Source organism: Vigna radiata, chromosome 3 (genome assembly GCF_000741045.1).
Source record: "Vigna radiata var. radiata cultivar VC1973A chromosome 3, Vradiata_ver6, whole genome shotgun sequence".
Taxonomy (NCBI): Eukaryota; Viridiplantae; Streptophyta; class Magnoliopsida; order Fabales; family Fabaceae; genus Vigna; species Vigna radiata.
The window spans coordinates 7,925,762-7,944,561 of NC_028353.1; the positions used below are offsets into that span (position 1 = coordinate 7,925,762).

At 32.6% G+C, this 18,800-nt stretch overlaps 4 protein-coding genes across 6 annotated transcripts; 2 read left to right on the top strand and 2 right to left on the bottom strand.

Moving 5' to 3' along the window:
- Window positions 1–1,412: 1,412 nt before the first annotated feature.
- On the top strand, window positions 1,413–2,647 carry LOC106757069 (bZIP transcription factor 53). The gene has a single exon (XM_014639652.2). It carries the CDS (start codon window positions 1,917–1,919, stop codon window positions 2,349–2,351), a length of 435 nt encoding a protein of 144 aa, XP_014495138.1. The 5' UTR covers window positions 1,413–1,916; the 3' UTR covers window positions 2,352–2,647.
- Window positions 2,648–5,614: 2,967 nt separating this feature from the next.
- Window positions 5,615–6,371, bottom strand: LOC106757187 (calvin cycle protein CP12-2, chloroplastic-like). The gene has a single exon (XM_014639803.2). The coding sequence runs from the start codon at window positions 6,304–6,306 to the stop codon at window positions 5,908–5,910; it is 399 nt and encodes a 132-aa protein (XP_014495289.1). The 5' UTR covers window positions 6,307–6,371; the 3' UTR covers window positions 5,615–5,907.
- A 2,538-nt stretch (window positions 6,372–8,909) lies between these two features.
- Window positions 8,910–15,743, top strand: LOC106757723 (probable glutamyl endopeptidase, chloroplastic). Of its 3 annotated transcripts, XR_002667380.1 has the most exons (12): window positions 8,910–9,258; window positions 9,875–10,862; window positions 11,672–11,800; window positions 12,347–12,646; window positions 12,720–13,178; window positions 13,322–13,387; window positions 13,630–13,690; window positions 13,789–13,938; window positions 14,119–14,256; window positions 14,402–14,721; window positions 15,082–15,152; window positions 15,247–15,743. XR_002667380.1 is itself a non-coding variant. In XM_014640485.2 (11 exons), coding segments are annotated over exons 1-11 (2,868 nt in total). In that variant the 5' UTR covers window positions 8,910–9,002; the 3' UTR covers window positions 15,248–15,743. The 3 variants fall into 3 exon arrangements, 2 of the variants coding, with proteins under 2 accessions (XP_014495971.1, XP_014495972.1); XM_014640485.2 differs by lacking the exon at window positions 15,082–15,152; XM_014640486.2 differs by lacking the exon at window positions 15,082–15,152 and having other exon boundaries at window positions 14,402–14,709.
- Window positions 15,744–16,009: 266 nt separating this feature from the next.
- Window positions 16,010–17,519, bottom strand: LOC106757539 (cytochrome c oxidase subunit 5C-2-like). The gene has a single exon (XM_022778988.1). It carries the CDS (start codon window positions 17,389–17,391, stop codon window positions 17,197–17,199), a length of 195 nt encoding a protein of 64 aa, XP_022634709.1. The 5' UTR covers window positions 17,392–17,519; the 3' UTR covers window positions 16,010–17,196.
- Between the last annotated feature and the right edge of the window lie 1,281 nt (window positions 17,520–18,800).

An 18,800-nucleotide genomic window follows, 5' to 3' on the forward strand; every position in this document is an offset into this window, starting at 1 on the left:
TAAGATGAAAATGACTCTTTAAAACAAGAAAGAGATATAATTTTATATCAAAATTAAAAATATATTTAATTCATATTTTTTTTTCAAATTAAATTATGAAACACCAATTAATATTTATTTATTTTAAGTTGCTTTATTTTATTATTTGCATTGTTTTTAAAATTAAATTATAATTATTGTTTATTTTACTTTTTTATTAATTACATCTTATTTTCCTTCATTTTTTGAAAAGAGTAGCTTGTATATTTGAATCATAAAGTTTGGAGGTATGTTTTAATAATTAAAAAAAAATGGTGTATCTAAGAGGATGTATGTGTCAGCATTGGATGACATGACATGAGACGTGCATGTTGAACATATTACATTAAGAGGTATGAGTTACATTAGATATAAAAAATTAAAAATAATTAAATGAGTAAAGAAATCATATCTATAAATTCTAGACCATGGGTAAATTCAGGTGCTATAAAGAATCACCCTAGGTTTGTCAGTAAATAATCATTAATTTCTATTATTTATTACCTACATTAAATAACTAACTTCAACATTAGAACGTTGCTTGCCAAATTATGTTAAAAGAGTTTTCAATAATTGTTTAAAAGTAATTGACTTTCGATTAAGTGACGTAAAAATATATATATATCAGTTTTTTTTTTCTTAGGGTGTGTTCACTTGGGGTAATCGGAGGTGATTGAGGGAGAGTGATTGAGTGAATTTGAGGGTAATTTCTTTTGTTGTTTATTTGAGTTTGTCAGTTTTTTATGTTTGGATTGTTTAGACTGTTCACTTTTTTTATTCGTTCTTCTTTTTGACAGAAGAAGAGATAAGATATCCCGCTCAAATTGAAAAACAGTTTAGAATTGAGTACTTAGTGATTATCATAAATTTAATAAAATATAAATATTTATCTTAGCATACTATCAGTTACTCATAAACAACTTTATCAATATTTTTAATAAGATGTCTTTATTTATTTTATCCTTCATTTTTTTTTAATAAGATGTTTTTGATTCAGTTAGACTATTAATCAACAATAACATACATAATATTATATATAACCGATTGACTATTCTGCTTAACTGTTTGTTCCATGTATCATTATATATACATTCAATAAATTTTAAAATTAAATATCTCTATTTAAAAAGAAAAGAATCATACAAAAAAAACTGAAATTTCATTTTAATATTAATATTAAAATTGCATTTCCATACTCATTTTATCTACCGCAACAAGCAGAAGAGGTAAAAGTTGCACAGGATTTTACGGTGTAACAAAGCTGTCGTCATTGCATGCGCAAGCAATAAGGCTCTCATTTCAGGCACCTCGAGATTGGCATTCATTGAAATTTTCCTTTTTTAATAATTAAACACTGCCAATCCTTCGGTCTTTTTTTCTATAAAAACTAACCTCACCTTCAATTATCACCTTCTTTATCATAACCCTTTTCACACATTTTTCTTCTGTCCCCCATTTTTCATTAGCCAACAACCTCTCCTTCGCCGGTTTTCCCCATTTTTTTCATATTGTCCTTTCTCGTTTCAGAAATCAATTAGTCCCCCAGAAGCTGATCTGTTTCAGATCTAGGGTTTTCTTGCCCCGAATCAGGACTCGCCTGAGTTTCAATTCTGTTATGAGAGCATAGGCCTTTTGCAAAACACACCAATGTTTTCCGAATTTTTATGACACACGCTATGCGTCGAATTCGTCTGCTGCACTCCTTCTCCGTTGTGTTTCTATACTGGTTCTATGTTTTCTCATGAACTCTCTCTCAAATCCGTGATTAATTAGATCCGTCTCCGTTGTTAATTACTGTTCTATTATTCCAATAATTAACTAGATCTGTAATTCCTATTTCCATTAGCTTTCATTTTTTTTGTTCTGTTATCAAATCAAATCCCATCTCCTTGTCGGAAATGGCATCGATTCAACGTTCGGCGACGAGCTCTGGATCTGAGGCAGGAGATCCGCAAATCGACGAGAGAAAGCGGAAGAGAATGCTGTCGAACCGCGAATCCGCGCGGCGATCGCGGATGAGGAAGCAGAAACAGCTGGAGGATTTGACCGATGAGGTTAGCAGATTGCAAGGCGCGAACAAGAAGCTTGTGGAGAACATAAAGGCCAAGGAAGAAGCGTGCGCTGAGACCGAATCAGCGAACAGCATTCTGAGGGCTCAGACCATGGAACTGACCGAACGATTGCGCTTCTTGAACTCTATCCTTGAAATCGCTGAAGAGGTCGGAGGTTTATCCGTTGAAATTCCCGATATTCCAGATCCTCTCCTCAAGCCGTGGCAGATTCCTCATCCGACGCAACCGATTATGGCCACCTCAAATATGTTTCTGCGTTGATCCATTTCATCCCCGTGGGTTTTATTTTTATTAGTTTAATCAATTAATTAGGGTTATTAGTGTGGTAACCTTTGTCATGTGCATTATTAGTGTCTGTATTAGTGTATGTGATGTTAGGTGTTGTTTTGCGTCAAAATCGTGTGGTCCAGTATGCATTGGATTCCTGAGATGAACGTGAGGTACAGGGTGTAGATGGTTAGCAGCAGCAGTGTCCTTGTCCCTTTGCGCGACTTGTAATCATTTTTAATGGTGCCTGTTTTATTTTATGATTAAAATGTTATCGCTTTATCTCAGCATTAGCGGAAAGTCGCTTGTTATTATCTAATAAAAAAATTATAATGCATGATAAGTACAGATTCTTAAAAGGATGTAGAAATTTGTAATAATTATTTTAAAAAATACTTTGAAGATAGTTCATTCAATCAACAGTTATTGTAAAATTTGTTTTCACGTTTAGAATTAAACTCAGGATATAATTCAATTCACACTGGCCTTAAATTATAATTAATTTATATCAATTTTAAAAATATTAAGCTTAAAAGTTTATGTATAAAGCAATTTTATTTTACAAAATATTTTTACCCGTTTTTATGTAGAATTTTGTCCTTAGACGGTCTCGTTAGTTTTCTATATGTTTTTATAATAAAAGCATTGTCTTTATTGTATAATGAAGCTAATATAGCGCAATAATTATTTATTTATAAATTTGGGACAACTCTATCCATGCTACTAAACAATCGTTATTAGATTACTCATTTCATAAGAGGTGTGTGCCCTTCTTCAATTTTGTAAGTGTTGATATTTAAATTTTTGACTTATATTTGTTTATTTTTTTCCTTTGATTTAAAGCTGTCCATTTGGATAAATGTCCGCCACAATTTCATGTCATGTCAACTCAATGCATTATAAGACAACTTATCCAAAAAACAATGGGACAATGAATAAAATGGGTCAGATTAGACTTGGGGTTAATCTTGATTGTGGTTAGTACTTTATAAACTTATGGACTTTGTACGTACACGTTAAGTAATATGATGAAGTTGAAGGCAAAATAACTTGACAAACATTTCAAACTTTGAATTTTCCAATACATACAATCGTCTTTCTATTTCTTGTCTTGATAGTAAGACATCTGTCAAGTTTCCTTTATGAAAATTTGTTGAATCATATGTTATTCATCTCTTGAATTTCTACAATTTTTATCCTGACAGCTTTTATTGTAGTTTTCATGTTTATTGATTTTGTAATTAGTGCAAATGTTGTAATTCTTTTTCTCTTTGTTATATTTTTAGAAAGAATTTGTGTTATTAGGAAGACAACTCATAATGATGCATCATTTTTCTAAATTTTTAATATATTATCTTTGAATTAAACGAAAATGAATATTATTCCTTATTAAGATTCTTTGTTATACTTTAAATCATTTTTATGTATATATTGATCTAGTCACTTGAGTTGATTATTCAATTATTGTTACGCACGTTTTAAAATAAAATAAAATTATTTGTCTTCTTTTCTAATAAAACTGTATCATTTGTTTTCCTTCTTAATCACATGTGTAACATAACATTGCAATGACTTTTAAACTTTTCAACATCAAAATGAGTTGTTTATAATAAAAGTTTCACTTAATTCGTTGTCCTCTCATCTAGATTATCCAAAATTATTGTAATTTCCGACTATTCTGAATGAAAAATAATTTCTTAATTAACCATCACTACTAATTAGGTCCATTTATATTTTGATCTTTCCTTAGTTATATTTTTCAACCCAATTTACGTAGAAGAGTAAAATTGTGTTTCAATATCATTATTGCAAGTAGTTTCTGGGGCATTTAGAACTAATGAGAGGTTTATCAAATATTGTTTCATTGCAGGAAAAATTTGAGATTTTTTTATGGAAGGCATTTAATATTTTTCAAATATTAATTTAGATAAGCATAAGCGATAATGCATATCACAAATCAATCATTAATTTATCATTTTTTCTTTTTATCAAAATCTAATAAACCAATTGCATATTTAACATGTCTGTCTCATAATTACAATAAGACCAAGATAGATGAAAATGTTATGATAACAATAACAAAGGTTATAAAATTTCTTCTAGCAATTCCCCATTTTCTATCTGTTACAAAAATACTCTTTTGATAAAATTTCTTTTACTCCTTTTACTTTTACCTTAACTTTAAAATTTTTTAAAACTCTAATTCCTTCTCCCCTCTTTTACTTGTGTCGCACTCGTATAACAAAAATGGGAGAATAACAAAGAGAACAACATATGAAAGCAAATAAAATGGGGTACACATACACTGGGGACGAAAGGGTTTAATGTAGTTTTTGAAAGTTAAAAAACAAGTGAAGGAGTAAATTTCTTTTTAACCACCCTCGTTTAATTTTTTGTGAAAGGGGTAATTTTGGAATGAGAAGGTGCGGAAAGATATATTTGGTGATGTTGGGAGAAACTCTCTAGAAGAGAAACCATGTGTGTAAAGAAAGGCTCTATCATTCTCAATCACCATAATTTCTTTTTGCACCCGCACAATCATATGAAAATGACCTAAATAACCTTTATTAAAAATTTTCCCAGATGCGCCAACACCTCTCTTGCTGGAAGAAAACCTACGACGCATTGCACCTGTATAGGCGAAAGTTCCGACTCCTTGCATCGATCTGCATCTCGATATAAACTTGTTGCACCTCCATCAGTTTAATTTAAAAAAAATAAAAAAATAACTGTAATTCTTAATAGACTTTAAAATTAGAATATGTATTTTAAAATTTAAATGGAATGAGTTACATTAATTTATTTTTTTTACACAAAAAAAAAAATTGATGTGTAACTTTTTTACAAACCACGTTATTATTTATATTTAGGATGTAAATTAAATAAGTTCGGTAAAAACATCTATTATAATTTATATTTAAAAGATTGTAATATATAAACGTAAATTATATTCTATAAATAGTCAATTTTTTAGAAAGAACTTAAATTTAAAATTCAACTTATTAATATGTTATAAAAGTTATCTTAAAATCTATTAGAATGACATTTATGGTATTATTTTCTTTTAGACCAAATATATCCTGTTTTTTAAGTTATTCGAATTACTCATTGGATCTCATCCATTGCATCAATTATAAGAAATAGGATAATCGGAAGAATTTACATATCAAAGACCAGAAATATCTTTTCGTTATGAAAGAACTCGGTATTAAAAAACTACGGTGATCAGAACGCAGGAGCATAATAGATCTTCAGTCTCACTCACGCAATCGATATCTATTTCGTGAATTCTATTATTTGATCCAATCTCAGGTAGCTACTAACTAGTAATAACATGTTCTTCAGGCATCATAACACATAAAAAAAGTGCATAACTTGGCTCTGGTTTAACATAAGTTACCATGAAACTACGATGAGTGTCGATGATATGCTATGGATTATGCTAAAAGAAACATTAACACATAGCTTTTCAGAATTGATATGTCGTGTAAGGCAATGGTTTTACTTGGCACAGGCAATACCATCGTGCACTCCCACTTGTGTTGTAGACTCATTCATCGAAAGTTTTGCACTCTATGGTTTCTGGGTTGTCCTTGCAGAAGGTCTCCAGAGGGTCCGAATCCTTTTCCTTTTGCTTGTCCCTCGCGTCTTTCGCCGCAGCGCTCAGCTCCTCCACCTCGTCCCACGCCGCCACACACTCGCCGCTTGTCGGATCGCCCGCGCACGCTTCCTGCGCGTTCTTTATGCTTTCCTCCACCTTCTCCGATATCTTATCCGGCGCTGCGCGAACGGGTTGGATCCTCAGCACCCGACCCACCTGGACACCACCCGGTCGCATACGTTGGCGCAGTGGAAGTGCGAATTTTAAGGCTTGCGCATTTTTGGGTGAGCCAGATGCGTTGAACAACACTCTGGGGCTTGAAAGACTAACACCAGTCATGGTTGCCATTTTTTTTCCTTCGCTTTCTTCTGTTTCGTGTTCTTTGGGTTTACGATTCAGTCTAAGGAGTAGAATGGGAAGATTATAGCTGTTGGTGGGGAAGATTTGTGTACACATGTTTCTTATCTGGTTCTAACCAATTATGTTCTTCCACGTAGAATCCACAATGTATACGAGATTTTTCTCTCAAAATATCTTTTCAATAAAATCAGTCAGAAATAATTGGTGAAATTGATCTGAGAAAAATTAAGCATTAATTTGGATCTAACATCTAATAAAGTTACCATTCCATCTTTTTGAGAAAGAAAAAAAAATCTAGAACTTACTTGTACAATAATAATAACTATTATCACAGTTATTATTTTTCGTCTTATATGATTTGACAAATTTATGGCTTTGGTTGCTTGTCAACTTTTGTGAACAGGTGGTAACAATGTTTCTTTTTTCTTTATCTTTTTATTGGCAATCTTTCTTTGTTTTTTTTTTTCTGAAGCAGTTCACGAATTTATATCATAACATAAAAGGTGTTACAGTGTTGACCAGGTAAGAGAATTTTTAAGTTTTGACATAGGTGTTAAATTTGATAATAGAATTATAAGCGTAACTTTTTTTTATCTTGTTCTTGACAACAAAATATTACGATATATATATATATATATATATATATATATATATATATATATATATATATATCATCGTGCTAATTAGGAAGAGTATCGATGGTCAGAGTTTTCTGAATTGTTGATCAGGTAATAGAAGTTGATTACGTTGTTTTTAATTTATAGATACCTTAAAATTTTTAATATTATGATTGTGTGGTGAATTAACTAAATAATTGATATGTATAATGAGTATGATTCATTTAATTGTGACTAAATTCTTAAATTGTAAGAATTAATTGTATGATGAAATATGAGAATGTTGTATCTTTATATTGTAAACGAGATTATTTGAATCAGTAAAGGTTATGTAAATCAATTTTGGTGTGTTGCCTCTTTAACCGAACTTGTAACGTTAAAATGATATAAATTTACAAAATTATATTATGCTAAATTATATAGACTTGTTGGACGAAGCCAAAATCAGAAACTACTAATTTTGTGGTTGTTATGTAATAATATATTTGTTGGACAAAGTCAAAGTCAGAGAGTTACTAATTTGGTGTCGTTGAGCAAAGTCAAAGTCAAAAAGTTAACTGACTTGGCACTAGTTAGGCAAGATAAGTCTCGCTAAACGAGTTTTGTGAGAATTTAAGTCTCTGAGTTCTAATAATGATCTCATTAGGTGATCTATTTTGTCGTTGGACGAGTGTACTTTCAAACACTACACATTGAGAGAGTGAATATTCTTCTTGAATGAAATTAACAAAGTTTAACTCAATTTATATGTACTTTTCTTGTGTGTTCAGTGTAAGACTGTGTAATGTTAAAATGATAGTTAGTTTATGAAGTTTGTATGTGAAGGACAGATAGATTTATGGATAAACATGCAATGGAATAGTGATGTATAATATTGTAATGACAGTGAGTATTATATATGTGTTTGATGTAATTTCATGAATCTATGGTGATGTTTCATTAGTGTACACATTAAAAGAGGAATCCAAATGTTAGATGTTATCTTGTCACTTTAATAATCATTTAAGCTCATGTAAAGTATAACAAGACATGTGGTAAAAGGTGTACGAAGTTTTAGTACTAGGTTTCACCTTAACAAAAAATGTTAATGGACTAATCATGTGTGTGGTAGTATGAAATCTATTGACATTGACTTTCCAAACCATCATAAATGTAAAACCTCTCCAGATTTTATATCCATGCTTTATCTAGATAATTGAGTCTAATATGAGTTTTCAAATTTAATAATTATTTCTATGAATAAGTGATGTAAAAGATTTATACATGAAAGTAAAAATTAGTATTATGTATAAATGCAACTCAATATTAACCAACAGAACCTAAATTTTGAAAAAAAGGTGACATCTCAGTACAGCATGAGCTACAAGTTCTTGATATCAAGTTTTCAAAATTTGAATTCAGATCATTTAACTTAAAATTCACTTTTGAACGAGTATCCAACAAATTAAATCTAAATAGTTAACTAATCGCTTGAATCATTTACATTCATGTAGACAAAATGGTTCTCTGGTTTTAACATTTTCTAAGTTACGCAATTGGTAGTTGCTAGTTCACAATATTTTCAGTTCAGTCCGAAATACAAAACATATGTACGCGAGAAAAAAAAAAGCATAGAAAGACAAGGTAATATATTGCTTTCACTCATAATTGATTATAGTTTTTTCTTTTTACATTTTAATTCTTACTTTTTTTTTTGTCTTATTATAATAGATAATATTCATAAAATAATATTATTAATAATAAAAATAAATTTATCAATAAGAAATACTCCTTGCATTTCTGCTAAAATACTTTGTATTTATTTTTTCTCCTCGTCTCCTTCTGTTTTTTCCCCTTCTCTATGAGAAGCAAATGGATAATTTGGATCTTCTCTACGTTCAGCTACACATCAAAACTATTAAAATCGATAATTTTTTAATTTAAAATATTAATTTGTTATGTAATAAAATCAATAAAACATCGAAATGCATTGAAGCTATTGGCACCGGAAGAGTTACGAACTACGGATATACCGAGACGACTCAGAAAAAAATATCACACAGGAATAGAATTTTTTTTATTTTATCAATGATGCGACTTCACAAACTGTACCATCGCTTCACTCTTCTCCCTTTTTCGCCATTATCGCTCCCTTCTAATCCCTCTCTTCTTCCTCTCGCTCCTCCGCTTCGCCTCACGCTCCGTCTCCGAACCGCTGTGAACTTCGCTTCCATGGCTTCTTCGCGGTTGCGCAATCTAGCGCCTCTCGCAGCTGCGCCTACTGAAGACGCCGCTGCCGCCTTTTCTTCCTCTGCCAACGCCGCTACTTCCTTTGATTACGAAGGTTAGCTCAGCACTCATTCCTTCGCCACTCTTTTTGCTTTTGTACCGCAAAACTATGTGTTGTTGTTTTTTCCTCTTACAGTGTTTCGATTTCGTAAGCGTCGTGGGTTGATGACTTTATACTTATTAATCTATCGATGCATATTCATTCGGTTGATCGTTTACCTGGAGTAAAATTTCAGCTCCTTGATTTTTGGACTACACTCAATTAAGTTGCTGATGCTGTGAAATACGAAATTATCATAGCGATCAAAGTAATTGAATAACCGATCGTTAATTCACCATTAACCATATTAATGAACTTATTTTGCAAGAGTTTAAATATTTTTAGGCTAGTGAACTTTTGTGTGTAGTTCGATTATTTGCCTCTTTCTTTTTACTGACCGACGATTGCATAGAGTTTTACATGAACAACGTTTGAGGGTTGAGCTCCTGAATAATCTGGTATAGGAAGTGAAGAGATTCACTTCGTTTTCTATCGTATACTCCGTAGTCCTTTTGTATTCGTGCCTGACGTAGACATAATTATGAAATTCATATTCACATCTATAATATTGCTTGGATTGCTTTACTTATTTCTAGATGCTGACCTTTTTATTCTGATTCACCAATACTAGACGAGTCAACTATAGGAACAAAGTATCGTGTTCCTCCACCTGAGATCAGTAAAATAGTCGATGCTCCACCAGTACCTGCATTGTCATTCTCACCACTCAGGGACAAAATTATCTTTCTCAAGCGAAGAGCTCTACCTCCACTGGCAGAAATAGCAAGGCCGGAGGAAAAGTTGGCTGGTATACGTATTGATGGAAAGTGCAATACTAGGAGTCGCATGTCATTCTACACAGGTATAGGGATCCATCAAATTCTTCCTGATGGCACATTAGGGCCAGAGATAGAGGTGCATGGTTTCCCTAATGGTGCTAAAATAAATTTTGTTTCGTGGTCTCCTGACAGTTGTCATTTGTCCTTTAGCATTCGTGTGAATGAGGAGGACAGTGATAGTAGTAAACTCACAGTGTGGATTGCAGATGTGAAAACAGGGAAAGCCATACAATTGTTTAAGTCACCAAATGTACACTTGAATGCAGTTTTTGACAATTATGTTTGGGTAAATAACTCTTCTTTGCTTGTTTGTACCATTCCATCATCACGAGGAGCTCTGCCAAAGAAACCTTTGGTTCCTGCTGGCCCTAAAATTCAATCTAATGAGGAGAAAAACATTGTTCAAGTAAGAACATTCCAAGATTTGCTGAAAGATGAATATGACGAAGATTTGTTTGACTACTATGCCACCTCACAACTTGTTTTAGCTTCTTTGGATGGTTATGTAAAAGAAATTGGCCCACCAGCTGTTTATACCTCAATGGACCCTTCCCCAGATAACAAGTACATTTTGATTAGTTCAATTCACAGGCCATACTCTTTCATTGTTCCTTGTGGAAGATTTCCAAAGAAGGTAGAGTTATGGAGTGCTGAGGGAAAATTAATCAGGGAGCTTTGTGATTTGCCCCTTGCTGAGGACATTCCAATTTCATTCAATAGTGTGCGTAAAGGGATGCGCTCCATTAATTGGAGAGCTGATAAGCCGTCAACACTTTACTGGTACTGATCTGAATTTGAGTTTATATTTACTGCTGTGGCAGTACATTGTGGACTTTAAAATTTATTATACTTTTCTTTTTGTTAGCAATTACTATGCTTGATTAAACTTAAAAAGGCATTTTTTTTTAAACATGCATTTTAAATATGCACTTGACTTTTATTTTTTTCAATATTTTCTCTCAAAATTTAGTAGTGCTTAAAAGTTAAACTTCCCTACTGTGCCTTTTCAGTGTTAAAAATCATTGGCATGCAAATAAAGCATTTACTTTACAAGAACAGTCATGCAGGTCTATAGTTAAGCATACCTTTATGCACATGTATTAAATATCCACTTGAGTGCATGGACACGAACTTGATGTACAAATTATATAAGTATTGAATTGTTTAGGTTATTGATTGAGAATTCAATGGAATATCCTTGATATTTATACACTCTTGATTGGAGGATAATGTACAATCATAGCCTCCCCATCCAAAATAACATGTATATGAGGGTGTGCTCATGCATTATTATGATTTTGTATTTTAAATATAGTTTATTTTCTTTTCTTTTACTGCAGAACCAATTGTTTGTCTATGTTGGATTACACATGGTTGTTTTCTTCAACTGACTTCTAATGTTATCATCATATGAATTTCTCTTAAATAGATGTTTCATCATTCATTCGCATTCAGGAATTCTTTTATTCAATATAAAATTCTCAATTTTTCCTCTTCATTTGCATTGTTGTTTCTATAGTCCCATATTTTGTATGGATTTGTTTCGTGATTTCTTAATCTGTTTAAATTGCTTCATTTGAGGTTTCTAGGGTAGAAACTCAAGATGGAGGTGATGCAAAGGTTGAAATTTCTCCTCGTGATATAGTTTATACACAGCTTGCTGAACCTATAGAAGGTGAACAACCAACGATATTCCACAAGCTTGATTTCCGCTATGGGTATGGATACAATTGATTGATTTACATTGTTTTCTTCCCTCTATAATTTATGTACTTGTTGGTGTATTCACAATGACATATGTGGGCATTATTTGATCCTTTCAAAAATAAGTCGTTGTTTCTTAGTATTGTAAATATGCTTCTGATTGCTGAGGTTTATAGTTGACACTAGTTTGAATTCCATGTCTTACCCATTCTCTTAATTTGTCTATCCTAATGCTGTAATTGTTATTCATATCTTTTTGCACTCTTTATCATCATGATCGGCCTTTGTGTTGGTTTGCATGTCACTTTTGTAGTCTGGACTGATAATTGTACTTGCAAAAAATACTCCGAGTTATTATTTATTTTATGCCTAGCTCATGGCATGAATATCTAAGTAGTAGTTGTTAAGATAATTCCTTACCATGCTTACTGTAAACTTCACACTTTTTTCAGTTTTTATTTTTTGGGGTGGGGGAAGGGTTTAGAGACACGTGGACACAATTATATTGTGCTTATATTCTAAAATCTTGAACACTGTGTTTGTTTTCCCCATATGTACAGAGGGATTTCTTGGTGTGATGATTCTCTGGCTTTGGTGTATGAATCTTGGTACAAAACTCGGAAAATAAGAACATGGCTAGTTTCTCCTGGATTTGAAGATGTAGCTCCAGACATCCTATTTGATAGATCTTCAGAGGATGTATACTCTGATCCTGGCTCTCCTATGATGCGGAGAACTCAAGCTGGGACATACATCATTGCAAGGATAAAAAGAGCCAACGACGAAGGAAAATACATTATACTGAATGGAATTGGTGCTACACCAGAAGGGAACATTCCATTCCTTGATCTGTTTGATATGTAAGTGTCTTACAGTGCGTATTATGTTTCTTACATGTTCTCATATATGATGGTTTGAACTAAAATGTTGCAGAAATACACGTAAAACAGAACGAATCTGGCAGAGCGATAAAGAAAAGTATTATGAGACAGTTGTTGCTCTAATGTCTGATCAGGAAGAAGGGGATTTGCATTTGGACAAGTTGAAGATACTGACTTCTAAAGAGTCAAAAACTGAAAACACCCAATATTACTTTGTTAGCTGGCCAGATAAAAAAACAGTTCAGGTTACAAATTTCCCTCATCCGTACCCTCAACTTGCATCATTGCAGAAGGAGATGGTCAGGTATCAGAGAAAAGATGGGGTTCAACTTACCGCTACATTATACCTGCCACCAGGTTACAATCCATCAACAGATGGTCCTTTGCCATGCCTGGTTTGGTCTTACCCTGGAGAGTTCAAGAGTAAAGATGCTGCTGGACAAGTTCGTGGTTCTCCAAATGAATTTCCTGGGATAGGTTCCACATCAGCCCTTCTTTGGCTGGCTAGAAGGTATTGGTTGTCTTTACCATCAATGGGTTTCATTTGGGTATTTTTATTTAGCATAATTTTACGTGATTTCTCTGTTCCCAATTCAATATATGTCTTTGTAAATTATAAGATGAACCTCTCTTTGAATACTTTAAATACTGCAGGTTTGCAATTCTATCTGGGCCTACCATTCCTATTATTGGTGAAGGTGATGAAGAGGCAAATGATAGGTAACTTGATAATGATATTGTTAGCTGTGGGATCTTTACCATTTACTTATCACTAATAGTTGTTCAGCCCATGAATTTCAATCTCATTTTCTCTTCAAATTGGACTTTCAAATTTTTGGACCTATGAGACTGTGGCTTCGTTTGTTCTTTTCTTCAGCGTGTTCAAATTTTGCTGTTAAGTACCCCATAACCAGTAAAGCTTTAGAGTTTATCTGATATAAAACGAAATATCTGCATTTCAGGTATGTAGAACAATTGGTTGCAAGCGCCGAGGCTGCTGTGGAAGAAGTTATCAGGCGTGGGGTAAGCTTTATATTTATTGTATGGAGAATATAAAACTGTTAGTCCATACAAGTACTATGACTGAAGCCATTTTGGGGGGGTTCACTTGTCACATCTAGGTAGCCGATCCAAAGAAAATAGCTGTTGGTGGACATTCCTATGGTGCGTTCATGACTGCTAACCTCCTGGCACATGCACCTCATCTTTTCTGTTGTGGAATTGCACGTTCTGGTGCTTACAACAGAACACTTACTCCTTTTGGTTTTCAGGTATTTCTTGTAATGGCTTATATTTTTCTTTCTTGTACAACCATAAATTGTTTTTCTTTTGTCCTACAGTTCCCTCTAATCTGCTTTCACACCCTCTTCTTTGAACTGCATGTTACCTTGTGACTTTGAGTGTACTTTAGAATGAAATCTTTTTATGTCTTCGTGCACATCCTTCTGCAGAATGAAGACAGAACTCTTTGGGAAGCTACTAATACTTATGTTGAGATGAGTCCTTTTATGTCGGCTAATAAAATAAAGAAACCCATCTTGCTTATTCACGGGGAAGAGGACAATAATCCAGGAACATTAACCATGCAGGTAAGAGAGGAATTTCTGTCTTGGCTATTCTCATATGCTGTCATCGATTAATTGGTTGTTGCTGTGTTTTTATATCTTGGAGGAAAAACCCTGGGATCTTTCGTTATCCAATTGCATTCTGCTTACCCTTTGTCCTGCTATGCAGTCAGACAGGTTTTTCAACGCACTGAAGGGTCATGGTGCTCTTTGTCGGCTAGTCATTCTTCCTCATGAGAGTCATGGTTACACTGCCAGAGAAAGCATCATGCATGTACTTTGGGAAACAGATAGATGGTTGCATAAACACTGCGTGCCCAACAGTTCTGATGCAGAAGAAGACCATGAAACTGGCACCGTCAAAGAACACGTTAACAAAGTAACCACAAATGCTGAAAGCAAAGTGGTTGCAACCAGCGGAGGTGGCAGCAGAGAAGTGTCTGAGCTTGAGAACGAAGAATTTCATTCTCTGCCAAGGTCTTCCTTGTGGTAACCACATCTTCAGCCTTAAATTTTAGAGTGAAATAAGTTTTTGGTACCTCCAAAATTAGTTCGTATTGAAATTGGTATTTTCAATTTTTCTTTAGTGTTTCTAATACTCAATATTTAATAAATACGCTATTTTGGTTGTTACTGTAATTTTAGTATTCTTGAGTTGACAATGTTGATATTTAATTATCTTAGTAAGATATTTACAATGTTGTCAATCGAAAAGTAACAAAAATTAAAATATTAATTACATGTTTGATGTACAAACATTGAAATTTATTTTGGAGGTACTCAAAATATGTTAAACCTAAATTTTAATTCCAAAAGACACCTTCAACTGAAAGTTAATTATTTGTTCAGAATGATAAATTTACGAGCCGTAAATCTCTGTATGGCTTGGCCATATTCATGCTACCTTGCGAAGAATAGACGTGAGCATGCGTGCAACGTAATTTTGGCATTTCCCATGTTCATTTTTACCATCTATCTATGCATCATTAACCTTGAGCTTTTTTATTGTTGTAGAGGAATTATCTGAACTCGGAATAGAATCATTCAAATGATGCATGTGGAAGAAAGAGCTGCAAGACGCCCTTCACTGTGAGGACGTTCAAATTGACAGGGATCAGTTACATTACAAGTAGGGGATATCAAAAGCTACTTGACGATTTCATGTAAAGAACCTTTAAAAACTACAGTAGCAATAATAGCATTGCTGGTGCAGTGGTAAGTTGCCAAAATATTTGAATGATTTAGCAGTATGATTCATCATCTGTCGCTCGTGTTTTCACAAGGCTCTCCTTTGCGGCTTACCTAAAAACAAAGCAATCTAACATACTTGAGGTAACCAAACTCACTGCTTATTCTTCCTATGCTGTTTGATATCTTTCTTCATAATCATGGAGTTGTGGTTCTTTTTACTGAATATACAATTGTACTATGATGGCACATGATGAAGCTTGGAATGATGTTTGTTTACCTAAATACCTACATAAATAAGGTAATACTTATTTTTTTTTATATTTAGAAAATGTTGATTTCTCTCTCTCATTTATAACACTGTAATGTGCATTTATTATTTTCAAATCAAGGGAACAGTTTTTGTGTCAATTATAATGCTGCTTTTGACACGATTATAAACATGAGATATATTTAATAGTTAAATATTGAAGGTCGAATTGTATCATAAAATATATAATAAAAAAGTATTTTATATTGAATATTTTAGAATATAATTTTTTAAATTTTAGAATACACAATTTGAAATATAAATCTGGAATATAAATTTAAAATATATTTTTTTATATTTTAAAATGCATAATTATGAATAGATGTTAAAATTATGGATCAACAGAAAAAATGGTCCGGAACCAATCTTCATCCCATTAATAATGGTCCAAATTTTAGTTCAGTGTCCCAAACCTATAGAAAAAGGCTGAACAAAATTATAAGTGCTACAACACAAAAGGACACCACACCCTGCAATGAGCTCCATAAACAAGTCATACTCAACAAGAAAAAAGTAATACTTCAATGACCTTACTGTGTATCTTAGTGCTTTTCAGATTTAGACAACTTAGCAAAGCATGATCATTTACTGGTAGCAACCTCCAAATTTTATGAATGTAACATATTTCAAAATATTTCTATTTAATATCTAGTTTGTAAATTTGTTTTAGCTTGGTGAATCAACAGGAATGCCCCCTTGAACTTCCCATCTAATGTAAATTAACAACACTTATAAATGAAATGTCCTTAAAATTAGATTGTACTTTAATGAAATGAAGTCACTGGAACATTTTTATAAACATGGGTAAAATCAGAAAATATAAATAAAAAGTATTTCTCACAAGTCAATTAACTCCTTAATTTTTGCATATTGTTCAACAATCCAATATGTTGCCGTTCGCTTAAAGTTTTAATTTATCACAGTCATCGCCGTAGAATGGACACCGAGGATGGCTAGAATTCCATCATGAAGCAGCCTTTAAATTCACTTTGTTTCCAATGAGAGGAATAATCTATGGTAGGCATTAACAGTATGATACGAAACAAGACAACTAATTTGAAAGGATGTAATGAAGATAAGTTGTATTACAGACAGCTTCATATTCCAGAATCCTTAACTTCTGACTTTTTCCATTAATACCGAGCTTTGTATTGTAAAGTTTAACAAAATCGAGCAACGTAATATGTTCTTTCCGCAATCCTTTAGAAGCACTACATTAGTTGCAAAAACTAGTTGCAAAGTTTAATAGATAAAACAACATTAAAACATCTCCGCTCGTGCAGCTTGGGGAAAATAGCTTTGCAATGAAAAAAAAAAAAAAAACTCTAAAATTTCTACCTTGGTACAAAATCCTTATTAATCTTAGATCAAGTAATCTCACATACATATAAAGAGCCAATTGAACGCAGAAAGAAATAAATGCAAAACAAAAAAGTGGAGTGTTTTGGCAGAAAACACAACCATTTTCATTCTTCCTCCACCACAACACCAATCTCACCTTTTTCCAGGAAATCATAAAATGTCCTGACTTTTTTCTTTTCGTTCCATTGATTCATCTTCCAGACAGTGCCAGCAGCTAAACCAAGAACTGTTCCAATGATTATCTCCTTCACAACATTTGGTCCTTTCAAAGTAGCATGAGCAATCCTAGGACCAGCCATTTCCTTCACTATCTCTCAACTTGTCAATTCTACAAACTTTCCTAACATTGATCGCAAGTGAATGCATGAGTAAAGGAAAATATTTGTTAGACAGTTTTCTTTATCCATAATCATGAAAGTAAAAAGTTTGATATTCTCCCTTGATAACCCGAGAAAGAGTGCAGAAAATATAAATTAGATTGGGCCAACAAGGTTTGGGGGTTGAACATAATAATATAAAAGTAAATTTGCTCGGTAAAACTAACAGATTTCGCTTAAAAATCATGATCAAATACTATAAACTACGATGAATTTTATTTGAAAATAATTACTATTTCTATTTGTTGTTTTTGCTAATAATTTTATAAATGCGTTTGTCTATACGACGTTCTACATACATTTGTTTATTACAAATAAACAAAATAAAAGAAAGTGACTCTGTTATCATTATCAGCAACAACATAAAAAAGATAGAGGATCAAATCAGATTTACTGAGATGAAACATGACTCGTTCAATCTCCATCCCACCGTTCCGATTTAGGCTACTAATGAAGAACATGCTGATTGTAAAAGAACATAATTAACACAAAACCATATCTGACATCAACATTCTCCAAATAATTGTCGTTGAAACTAAGAATGGGGAATGGAAGTTATAGCAACGCATCCTCAGAAAGTTCTAAAAAATTCTAACATGGCTACCAATTTGCCAAAAAATGTATAATAAAAGAAACTAACGGAATGAACAATGAGGAAATTAATATAAATTAAGAATTTGATCGATACGTACTACTTGAACAAGAATCCAAGATTTAATAACACAGCTACCAAATTAGAGAACTCACCACTGCTTCAGGCTCAAGATCTTTTCTTCACAATGTGTACAAGAAAAAAATGTATATACATTATGAACTTCCGCGGCATTTCAGCTGGGCCTTTCTAGCCCAAGCTAAAAGAATTTGGGTTGAAATACAGGCCCAACTTCGGTGTACCTTAAAGCAAGAGCAAGCAATAATACTACCATGAATATGTCCGTGCATATGTCCACCTTTTTCGATACTGAAGCTAATAATTCGCTTTCGTCATTTCTAACTATCCAAAATTACTTTCACATTCCTATAAAAAATATAACTTTCTCATTTTTCATGGTAGGAATTAAAATGATAAAATGAATTTCCCATTTACTTATTTCCACTCCTTTTTAAATATTTTATATTTATTTGTTTATTTTTTTTCCTATATGAAGATTTGAGTTTCAATTTTAAGTATTCAATTATGTAAACTTTTAGAATATATGTTTTTTAGACGTTAAATCACTAATAATATCTTATTTTATATGCTTTGTTTTTTTTTTTAATTTTGTAAAAATATTATATAATTAATATTTAAAACAATAAAATAATTACAGTGTGATGAAGACGAAAGAAAA

Coding starts and splice junctions, on each gene's coding strand:
- LOC106757069 (XM_014639652.2), top strand. CDS start 1,917: ATGGCATCGATTCAACGTTCGGCGACGAGCTCTGGATCTGAGGCAGGA.
- LOC106757187 (XM_014639803.2), bottom strand. CDS start 6,306: ATGGCAACCATGACTGGTGTTAGTCTTTCAAGCCCCAGAGTGTTGTTC.
- LOC106757723 (XM_014640485.2), top strand. CDS start 9,003: ATGATGCGACTTCACAAACTGTACCATCGCTTCACTCTTCTCCCTTTT. Junction 13,388..13,629: donor GATGAAGAGGCAAATGATAG/GTAACTTGATAA, acceptor TCTGCATTTCAG/GTATGTAGAACAATTGGTTG. Junction 14,257..14,401: donor CAGGAACATTAACCATGCAG/GTAAGAGAGGAA, acceptor CCTGCTATGCAG/TCAGACAGGTTTTTCAACGC.
- LOC106757539 (XM_022778988.1), bottom strand. CDS start 17,391: ATGGCTGGTCCTAGGATTGCTCATGCTACTTTGAAAGGACCAAATGTT.